This window comes from Pipistrellus hanaki (genome assembly GCF_964339955.1).
Source record: "Pipistrellus hanaki genome assembly, chromosome: X".
In the NCBI taxonomy this organism is placed as follows: domain Eukaryota; kingdom Metazoa; phylum Chordata; class Mammalia; order Chiroptera; family Vespertilionidae; genus Pipistrellus; species Pipistrellus hanaki.
In genome coordinates, this window is record NC_140524.1 from 8382095 (window position 1) to 8393316 (window position 11222).

Here is an 11222-nt window from a genome sequence, read left to right on the forward strand (position 1 = left end):
GAGGATGGGAGAGGGAGAGAGAAACATTAATGATGAGAGAGAATCATTGATCTGGTGAGTTCTGCACGCCCCACACTGGGGGATAGAGCCCGCAACCCGGGCATGTGCCCTGACAGGAAATCAAACCGTGACCTCCTGGTTCATAGGTCGACACTCAACCACTGAGCCACATCGGCTGGGCTTGCCCTCATTCGTTTAATTCCAGGAGGCTATGTGTCCAGATAAAAATTAGATATTCTATTACTAAGGTGGGGGGGGGGTGTAGAATGGATTTGGGGGTAATCAATTAACAATCTATGCTACTAATCTCTACTGAAATAATCCCTGCTGAAGTCACCAGAGACCAGACCACTACCTGATTATCAAAACCTTAGCCATTTTTCCAGGCCTTTCTTGACCTCTTGGTAGCGTTCAACATTACTGACCCCTCCCTCCTTTTGAAACATTCTCTTTCTTTGGTTTTATGACAGGGCTTTCTCCTGCTTTTCTCCCTTTCTCCTTGGTCGCTACTTATCCTCTCTCTCACAGGCTCCTTTTCCTCCACCTCTGGTGTAAGCTGCTGCTGGTCTCTAACACTCTTCTCTGGGCTCCCTCTAAGGCTACACATTCTTCCCAGTTACTCTTGCCCTTTCCCATAGCCCCATGGTCGGCAAACTGCAGCTCTTGAACCACATGCGGCTCTTTGGCCCCTTGAGTGTGGCTCTTCCACAAAATACCACAGCCTGGGTGAGTCTATTTTGAAGACGTGGCATTAGAAGAAGTTTAAGTTTAAAAAAATTTGGAAATTTCTCAAAAGAAATTTCAATCGTTGTACTGTTGAGATTTGGCTCTGTGGACTAATGAGTTTGCCGACCACTGCCATAGATTAAAGAACCATCCGTGTATTGATGACTCTTAGTTCTATAACCTCAGCTCAAACTCTACTGAACTTCAGACGTGTATATTCAACCGTCTGTGGGACATTTCCACTCAGATGTCCCACAGATACCTCAAAATCAATGCTCAGTTCCCCCTGCACTCATATTCCCTATATCAGTGAAAGGGGTTACCATCCACACATTTGATCTCTCCAGTCAGATCTCCAAGAGTTCCCTTTGACACTTACCTAACCCTTTCTCCACATCTAATTATTCATACCGGTAGTCTTGTTGTTGTGTTGTTTAATCTCTTTAAGATCTTCTGAATTCAATCACTTCTCACCACCTCTGCTGCTGCCTCTCTAGGTCAAACCACAATCATTGTTTATCTGGATGACTACTGTCCCCCTTTCCAGGAACTCACCTAACCCACGCTCCTTAGGATTTAGGCAGCAAGGGTGTTCTCTCTAAAACTTAAGTCTATGTCCTATCCAAGCCTAGAATTCTTCAATAATCAGTGCTCTCAGGATCTTGGCATTTAAGGAAGAGATGAATCCTTATGAATCCTTATACAGAACAAAATCTGGAATGATCAAACACTTAAGTGTAAATAATAAAGCCATAAAAGTGCCTGGAATAAAACAGTGGGGGAATAGGCAGCAGGAAAGCACCGCTACGCATGAAGGAGAATCCAGTTGTGATAAAGGAAAACCTAATACATTTCCCTATATAATAATTAAACCCTTCTGTGTAACAAAGACAATCATAAATATCATGACAAATATCTGTAACATATGTGATACATAAACATATGAGAGATGTCATTTGGTGGGGATGCTATTCTGTGTACCTTTTGAGAAGTCAACAAATTTTGTATCAAAATAGAAGACTTTTTTGTAGCATTTGAGCCAGCCAAAAAATACCATAAATAACAACAACAAAAGTTCAATTCAAATACAAGGATGCTCCTTATAACTTATAATAGTTAAGAAAAGAAAGAAAAAAAAAAGAACAATCTAAATGTCCACATATCCTGGACTGGTTAAATAAATTATGGGACATTCATACAAGATAAAATTATGCCACTGTCAAGAAAAATGTGCAGGGTGGAAAATCGATTAGAATATATAAGTGGAAAAACAGGTCACAGGACAGTAGGTATAGTGTACCCTCTGTGGACAGCAAGCCCAGCTTAATGTGCGAACAGAAAAAAATCTGGAAGAATGTATATAAGAATGTGAGCAGTGGTTATTTCTGGGCGAGAGATAAGGGGAGCCTTCATTGGTATGTTAAGTATTTCTGCATTATTCGAATGTTCACAACACATTACCTTCGTAAGAAGAAAGAAGAAAGATAGAAAAATAAATACATTCAATGAATGAATTGCTTTGAGGGAGTGGTTTTAGTTGGAAGGGCTTCAGACCGAGCCTGGTACAGTGGCATAAACACAAGCTTTGGCGTCAGACAGCCCTGAGCGGGGCCTCATTGCCCCACCCCCGGGGAAGGAGAAGGGGGGTGGCAGGGGGCTGCGGAAAGGGGCTGGGCTGGGCTGGGCTGGCTGTTGCTGAAAGTCCAGGAGGCTGAGACTTCGAGAGGGACTGAGAGAGGGCAGACGCATCCCGGACTCACTCGAGGACAAGGTGAGGGACGCTGAGATTGGGCTTTCCTGGCCAGCCGGCCAGTGGTTCCAGCTCCCTCGAACCTGTAGCCGGGCAGGTGGGCAGCTATGCCTGCATCCCTGCAGCTGTGCGAGGAGTGACCTGGCGGGGCATGTAGGCAACCAGGAGGACTTAGAGAAGAGCGGGCTGTGCGGACCGGGGAGCAGAGACTAGCGGAGAAGGGAGAGAAAAACGGAGAACGGGGCACGCTGGATGGCGGACAGGGACTGTGAAGGGGAATACTTCGGGGGAGTGCAAATCCAGAGAAGAAAATATGGGATGCAGAGAAGGGTGAAGGACTGCGGGGGAAAGGGGTGCAGGGGTAACTCGGAGGGGGATGTAGGAAGGGGAATAAGGAGTTCCATAGGCTACATAGGGAGCGCGTTGGGGAACAGGGAGCAGGAAGCGAGGCAGAGGGACTACGGAGGGGGGTTTAAGGAATGAGGAGCAGGGAATGGGGGAAGGGCAGACTGGTTGAGACCGAGGCCCCCTAGGGAGGCGGAAAGGGGCGGGACCACTTCCGGCCTGGAGGGGGGAGGGCCGTCTCCGAGTTTCGGAGGGGCTCAAAGGGAGTGGACGCACTCCGCACTTGCAGGAGGACGAGGTGAGTAGCGGCGGGGACCTGCTCCGAAGAGCGGACCGGTAGGGGTCAGCCCCTCCCTCTGGGAATCTGGAGAAAACGTGCCCCGAGGACCGGATCGCTCTGGATCCATCCGGCTGAGAAGGGAGGGGATTGGACCCGGTTTGTGTGCGCCTTGGACGGAATCGCTGGCTCGGTCCTGATTTGAGGAGGGGGTGCTCCGGGGAAGGGGCCGAACCGAGATGTGCCATGCCTGTCGGAGGGGGGCGTGTTGTGAGAAAGGGCGGGGCCAGGCGGGCCCGTGGACGCGGGCTGGGCGGGCGTGGGGGCGGAGCCAGGACCACCGGACGGCGTGCCAATTTGAAAAGGAGGCTCGCTGGGGAGGGGGCGGGACCTGGCGCTCCAGCGGACCTGGAGGGAGGCGTGTTGGGAAAGGGTACCGGACTGAGTCCTCAGCTCCTGCGCATGCGTGCTACGGATCGTTAGAAAGGGGCGTGCGGAGCGGGGCCCGCTCCGATCCCGGCCAGCTGCCCAGTGCGCATGCGCACGATGGACATCAAAGAGGGCTTGTGCTGGGAAAGCGGGCGGGGCCGAGCTGGGGCTCGCAGCGGGCGCGCATGCGCACTGGGGACCTGCGGCTGGGGGGTGGGTGCACTGGGAAAAGGGGCGGGGTCCTCAGAGCTGCCGCGCTGGCACGTCTTCCTGGAAAAGGGGAGGGTGCGGCTGCAGGATTGCAGAATCTGGAAACAGAGTCGTTGGGGGAGGGGGCGGGGTTGGGGCGAGGGGCCCCAGGGAAGGTGAGGATTAGCCTCCCAGCACAACTGCAGAGAGGACGTTCAGTGGATTCTCCCCCTTGACCCAGGCCTTCTCTCTTTCAGGCTCAGCTCTTGCCAGGCCAACTTTGAGACATGTCTGACACAAGCGAGACTGGTACGGGTGCAACCCGCCCCCAGGTGAGACCTCGTCCTGGCCTCCCCCTGTCTGCTTTCCCTCTTCAGCCTCTGTTGCTGCCCGACATCCCTCGGTACCTCCTCTTCTATCCTTGTCCTTCTCCACCCACTTCCCTGCCTGGGTGTCCCCGACCCCAGTGGAGGGAACGAGGAAGGATGGGGAGGAAGAAGCAAGGATGGATGGAGGAAGGAGGGAAGAAGAGAAGGCAGGTGCATCCCTTTTCCGCCATCAGTTCCTGCTCAGAGGAAGGGCGCCGGGACCCCTGTTGGGCTGAGCATGCTGCAAGTAGGGGTTCGTGTAGGTCAGAGAAATGCAGGGACTTGGGAGCGATTTCCCTGCTTGTGGGAGGGGAGAAGTTCCGTGAGCTTCCCTGCTCTCTCTTGCAGGCTGAAACTTCAGAAAAAGAAAGCGACCTGAAGGTGCAGACCGAACTGACAGTGACCCAGAACTCAGAGGTCTCCGAGACACCAAAGGCTTCCAAGGCGCCAGAGGTCTCAGAGACCAAGAAGGTCTCAGAGGCCAAGAAGGTCTCAGAGGCCAAGAAGGTCTCAGAGGCCAAGAAGGTCTCAGAGGCCAAGAAGGGCTCAGAGGCCAAGAAGGGCTCAGAGGCCAAGAAGGGCTCAGAGGCCAAGAAGGTCTCAAAGCCTGCTGAGGTCTCAAAGCCTGCCGAGGTCTCAAAGCCTGCTGAGGTCTCAAAGGCACCGGAGGTCTCGAAGGCACCAGAGGTCTCGAAGGCACCAGAGGCCTCAAAGGCCACAGAGGAAGCAGAGGCCCCAGAAACTCCAGAGGCAGCTGCCCCTAAGGAGTCATCTCCCACTAAGCCGACTGATACCCAGAGTTCGGCAACTGAAGAGAAGAGTCCAGCAGCTGACACCAAGGTGCAGGAGGCTGACCCTCAGGCTGAGGCGGCGCCTGCCACTGAGACCAAGGAGGTCAGCGGTGAGGCTGATAGCAAGGTCGATCCAAAAGCCCAGGAGACTGAGGCTGCTGCCTCTAAGTCTCCAGAGGCAGATGAACCTGAACCTGAGCCAGAGGGTACAGTGGCCCAGGCTCAGGAGAATCAGGATACTCGGCCCAAGGTCAAGGCCAAGAAAACCCGAAAGGTAAGACTTCTGCAAGAAACGATCCTTGCCTTTCAATTGCTCTTCTCTGAGTTGGTCCATTTGTTCTGCAGACATGTAGAAAGTTTCCCGTGCTCCCCAAGGCTGCGGGGGGATAGATGCGATGCCTGTCTTTAGAGAGCTCCCAGATTTGGGGGAAGACAAGACAGGAACACACAACTGTAATCTGAAAGTAACGCGGTTTATATTGACATAGTCGCTCCCACGTGTGTGAGGCTTTGCGCCGGCACATTTACACAGCTTATCTCTTCAATCCCAAAACTAATCCAGTTTTATAGAGAAGGAAGCGGAGTCCCGGACGGACAGCACGAAGTTGCCCAGGTTGGTACCAGCAGAGCCAGTGGTAGAGGGAGCAGGACGAGAAGCCTCAGATTCCACCCTTGGGTGGCTCCTCGTCTGATTCAGTGATGAAACTCTTGCTTGTAAGCCAGTGAGAGACAAACCCGAGACTCAACATGGCCAGTCTCTAGTGAGGCGGGCTGTTCCTACGGGGCTTGAATTGAAGGGGGTCTGGGAGAGAGAGGATGCAGGGAAAGGACCATCTGCTTCATCTGGCGCTGTTGTGCTTTCTCTCTGTTGCTGCAGGTGAAGCATCTGAACGGGGAGGAGGAGGTCAGCAGCGATCAGAGTCAGGCCTCCGGACCCACAGGCGGCCGAAGGGTCTCCAAGGCCCTCATGACGTCCATGGCCCGCAGGGCTTCCAGGGGCCCCATAGCCTTTTGGGCCCGCCGGGCATCAAGGACTCGCCTGGCTGCGTGGGCCCGAAGAGCGTTGCTCTCCCTGAGGTCACCCAAGGCCCGCAGGGGCAAGGCCCGCCGCAGAGCTGCCAAGCTCCTGGCAGCAGCAGCCGAAGAGCCCGAAGCACCACCAGCTCGGGATGTGGCCCTTTTGCAGGGGAGGGTAAGAGCTCTGTCTTTTGCGCTCAGCCTTAGCCACTGCCTCCCCTGCCTGCTTCTCTGCTAGCCTTTCAAGCCTTCTGCAAATGTGCTTAGACCTTTTCACCTTCTTCTCCTCTCCTAGGCAAACGACTTGGTGAAGTACCTGTTGGCTAAAGACCAGACCAAGATTCCTATCAAGCGCGCAGGTAGGGTCCTACGAACTCCCTCTCCACCCCCCTAGTTCTACCCTCCACTCCCGCTGTGCTGGGGGCATCCCTTGCTCTTCCGTTCCTACTTCTGTCCTCCCAGCGTTCCAATTTGGCAGCGCTAGCATCTCTGTGCGTTAGCTCAAAACCTGCTTATGTCACCGGCAGCAGAGTAGGCAAAGCGTCTCTAGTGTGGGTCTGGGGGCCGCCTGGCTTCACGTCAGCTCAGGTGCTCGAACACTCTCCCCTTGCAGACATGCTGAAGGACATCATCAAAGAATACACTGATGTGTACCCTGAGATCATTGAACGAGCAGGCTATTCCCTGGAGAAGGTGAAGGGGCAGCCCTGGGGGATGGACACAGCGGGGAAGCCTTGAATTGAACAAAGGTGTACACGTCCCTTCGGGGAGGGACCACAGAGATTCACCAAAGCCCAGTCCCATCACTGGGCAGACAGAAGTCACACACCAAGTCAGCGGTAAAAGCACAGCTAGGACTCAAGCCAACCAACTTAGTCCTGACTTCTATCTGCTACTGGGCAGGTCCTGGAATGTATTCCAGATGCTCACCTCTTCCTTTTCATTCACATTCACAGTCTCCCCAGATCCCTACGAATCACAAGGATGATGTAGATGACAGTAGCACATTTATTGCCTCAGAGCTAAGTGCTTACATGCATTAACTCACCGGTTTTACACACACGCACGCACGCATGCACGCACACACACACACACACACACACACACACACACACGCACTCTAGGTACATGGGGAGCTGAGGGATGACCAAGAAGCTGAATTTGATGATCTCACAAGTTTTCCTCCCTATCCACAGGTGTTTGGGATCCAGCTGAAGGAAATTGATAAGAATGACCACTTGTACATTCTTCTCAGCACCTTGGAACCCACTGATGCTGGCATACTGGGAACGTAAGCTGGGAAAGGGCTGGGGGGGAGGGAGGCTTCTGCTTTTGTCCATGGTACTACCCCATCCCTGTCTTCTGTCCCACATGCCCTTAGAGAGCCAGGAAAAACAGGCCTGAAGCCCGTTCCAACTCCCACATGTAGCTGGGTCACTGCCCACAGAAGTTGTGCCTGGTTATGATGGACTGAGGGTGTCGAAGCCTGGGGCGGGCATGCCTACTGTCAGGTTGTCTGTTTGTCCAGAAGCTTCCAGGAACGCAGCCCTGTCATTGCCTGTCTCTTCCTACTGGTCTTGTGGAGTGGTTCTCCAGGGAGGCCTTCCTGGTGTGGGTGGATCACGATGCTCGAAGGGCAGATGCATCGGTGGCTGTGAATTCTCTGGTGGCTGAGGGTCCTGTGAGAGCAAGAAGGACCTCACACTGACTGAGCGCCTGTCCTCTCAGCAGCCCGGGGAGGGGAGGATGTGATTTCCCATTTCACTGAACAGGAGACTGAGGCTCAGGGGTCTAAGCGTCTTGCCCAGGGTCACGTGGACCCGGAAGCATAGACTGGGCAGAACTCTCCCATACCTGAGGAATCAGAGAGGCTAGCCTAGTGAGCTGGCTGGTGTGTTTTCTACAGATGGCTGCGGGTCATAAAACTCTCTGTCTTATTGTTCCCCTAGAACCAAGGACTCCCCCAAGCTGGGCCTCCTCATGGTGCTTCTTAGCATCATCTTCATGAATGGAAATCGGTCCAGCGAGGGTGAGTGGCTGGGCCTGCAGCTGAATGGGTGAACGTGGTCAGAGTTCCACATGTTCATCTTCCGTCCCTCTCCTCTTGCCTCTCCTTGCAGCTGTCATCTGGGAGGTGCTGCGCAAGTTGGGGCTGCGCCCGGGGTATGATTGGGCTCTCTCGGCACTTGCTGTCCGTGTTGTCCTTTGGCAAGAGAGGATGGTCCCAGGATCGCATCAGCCTGGTGGTCTGGTGGAGCGGGCGGGGGTGTCGGGCTGGATAGAGGGCCCATGACTCTGACCTGGGTGGATGGGGAAAGGGTCCTGAACTCTGTTCCCTTGAGCTTACTGCCTCTTGAATTTCTATGGTGCTTCCTTCTTGTGCCGGAAATCTCTCTTCCGCATTGGAAACGCATCTGCACACATCTGGGAAGTGCTATGACCCCATTTTACTCATTCATTTTATTTCTCTGCTGTCAGCATACATCACTCGCTCTTTGGGGACGTGAAGAAGCTCATTACTGATGAGTTTGTGAAGCAGAAGTAAGTGTCCATTTGCTATTGGCGTGTGCCATACATTGGGCCTATTTGAGAACTGCGTGATCGAGCTACGATGGGCGCATGTGTGCTTGTGTGCTTGTGTGTATGTGTGCGTGTGTGCTGGCGGGAGCGTGTTTTTAAAGCGATAAAGTCAACAAGAGCACATATTTCTTGACCCATTACATGCACTCTCACACACGCCCCAGAGCAGTCCTGCAAGGGAGGGCTTGTCATCATCCGCATTGCATACAGGAGGAAACTGAGGCTCAGAGTGTTGAAATCATTTGCTTATGGTTTCACAGGTAGCAAATTGAAGATTTTTAAAATTCAGGTGCCAATGCGTTGGTTCTCTTCACCATGCCAACCAGGGCTTCGGAGCAATTAATTTCAATTTTAAAATAGTATAATTTCAATCATAAAATAGGAGCTGTAGGCAGCTAGCTACTGCGCTGGGGACTTGACATGTACCATCTCATTTCATTTTCATAACTACCCTGCAGAGTAGGTGCTGTCATTCCAGCTCCATTATCAGTTGCTAAACCTGGGGCTCAGAGACAGAAGTCTGAGCATGGCCCCAGCTGGTAAGGGGCTCAGCCCTCCTGACTTTCTGGCCAGGGCTGACCCTGTCCTCATCCCGGGGAAACAAATGCACACTCAGAAGGTTGCATTAGCACGCATGCGCACACACAAGGTCCAGAGTGCGTACGGAGTATGCTGGTCTTGGTGGACTGTCTTCCCTTTACAGCCCTTCTCTGTGGTGGACTGTCCCAAGGCTCAGCCAGGCCACGGACGAGACGCTGAGGAGGGGTGTGCTCAGAGCAGGGTGCCTAAAGAAATGGCTCTCTGTTTACTACACACCCAACAGGAACTGGGGTCACTGTGACAAGGGGCACCAAACGTGTGGCCTTCCTATGCACAAGCACCCGACATGTGTCCCCCCTGTGCCTTCACATGGCTGGGTCAGGAGGGATGGAACTGGGCTCAGTGTTGGAAGAAAAGCTGCTGGTACTTAGTGTGGAAGGTTGCTACCTACCTAGAGCCTTCCCAGTCCATGCACGGGTGGGCCATGGGTGGTCTTAGATGGAAAAGGCTTCGAACCTCTCTTTTCAAGGTACCTGGACTACGCCCGCGTCCCTAACAGCAATCCCCCTGAGTATGAGTTCTTCTGGGGCCTGCGCTCCTACCATGAGACCAGCAAGATGAAAGTGCTCAAGTTTGCCTGCAAGGTAATTGGAGAACTAACCGAGCTTGGCATATCCAGAGCATGGGTAGGCAGTGGGCAGAGCAGCCTGTAGCTTATATAGGAGTATTCTGAAGCCTCTCTTAGTGCACTAACCACTTCAGCTGAATCATTTATTCCTTACAACTGAACGTGGGGTTGTCCTCCTGCAGATGAGAAAACTCGGGATCACCGAGGTCACTGCTAGTGTCAGGGCAGAGATGGAATACTAGGTTCATCATTACTAGAAGTATTTATTGTATTGCTACTGGATACAGTGTGTAGCATGTTGTCTAGAATCCGGTAGGTACTCCACTCTCAGATTCCGATCCCTTTGAGGGTTGTTGTTTCTGTTTCAGGTACAAAAGAAGGATCCCAAGGAATGGGCAGCTCAGTACCGAGAGGCAATGGAAGCAGATATTAAGGCTGCAGCTGAGGCTGCAGCCGAAGCCAAGGCGAGAGCTGAGATTAGAGCTCAAATGGGCATTGGCCTTGGCTCTGAGAATGCTGCTGGGCCCTGCAACTGGGACGAAGCTGATATTGGACCCTGGGCCAAAGCCCGGATCCAGGCGGGAGCTGAAGCTAAAGCCAAAGCCCAAGAGAGTGGTGGTGCCAGTGGTGGTGCCAGTGGTGGTGCCAATGCCGGTGCCAGTGCTGGTGCCAGCGCCAGTGGCAGCTTCGGTGCCAGTGCCAGCCTGCCCACCACTCTCACGTTTGGGCTCTTCTCTGGCCTCAGTGGAGCTGGTGCCAGCGGCAGTGGTAGCTCTGGTGCCTGTGGTTTTTCCTACAAGTGAGATTTCAGGTATCTGCTTAGATTCGGAGAGGGCAGCCAGGGCTCTTGGGGATGGGGTGAGCTGGGTGGTTATAAGAACGCCATGGTCGGAGGACCATACGGAGAGTGTGGGAAAACACTGCTTTTGATTGTATTCCTTCCTGTTTGGTGGCTATCAGTTGACTTTCTAATTTTCTTTTACTTGTGATTTCAGACATTGCTAATCCCAGCAGCCTTTCTCTTCCTGCCAGGGTGCGTCCTCAGAATTGTACTCAACACAGCACTCTAGGCAGCCACTATCAATCAATTGAATTTGACACACTATATTAAATCTATTTGCCATTTCTGAGTTGATTGCTTTTTTTTGTGTGTGTGGGGATGGGCTGTCACATTTTGGTACTACATTGAAAAATGAATTGGAAAAATTTCCTCCTCCTTCTATGCTTAGTTTGAGGTGGTATTGTTAGATTCAAGGGAGCGAGATTAGTTTGCCACTCTGGGATGGGTTGGGCCTCATCTCTAGCTTAGAGAGCAGGTGGGATTGTGGTGGGGTGCAGAATCCTAGGCATTGTAGAAAACACGCTTGGAAGAAGTGCCCGGAGATAGGTAAGAAAGCAGAGATAGAGGAGACTGGACACCAAGTATAGACTCTCCTTGAGAAATTTGAATGAGACAGGAAGGAGACAGCTAAAGGAAGAGGTAGGCAGCTAAAGGAAGATACAAGAACAAATGAGTTTCTTGGGAAAGAAGAGAGAGGCTTGAAGAGGTAGGAACCAATAGAGGGAGATGTTGAAGACTGAC

At 52.6% G+C, this 11222-nt stretch overlaps 1 protein-coding gene across 5 annotated transcripts; it reads left to right on the plus strand.

The window, feature by feature from the left end:
- Positions 1-2393: 2393 nt before the first annotated feature.
- Positions 2394-10770, plus strand: LOC311615365 (melanoma-associated antigen D2-like). 5 transcript variants are annotated; one of them, XM_084870804.1, is made up of 12 exons: positions 2394-2497; positions 3974-4048; positions 4433-5149; positions 5753-6067; positions 6188-6251; positions 6506-6585; positions 7089-7183; positions 7842-7921; positions 8013-8055; positions 8371-8433; positions 9542-9656; positions 10009-10770. In XM_084870804.1, the coding sequence occupies exons 2-12, from the start codon at positions 4004-4006 to the stop codon at positions 10441-10443; spliced, it is 2052 nt and encodes a 683-aa protein (XP_084726930.1). In that variant the 5' UTR covers positions 2394-2497; positions 3974-4003; the 3' UTR covers positions 10444-10770. The 5 variants fall into 5 exon arrangements, with proteins under 5 accessions (XP_084726930.1, XP_084726931.1, XP_084726933.1 ...); XM_084870805.1 differs by lacking the exon at positions 2394-2497 and adding an exon at positions 3024-3119; XM_084870807.1 differs by lacking the exon at positions 2394-2497 and adding an exon at positions 3752-3787.
- Positions 10771-11222: the final 452 nt, after the last annotated feature.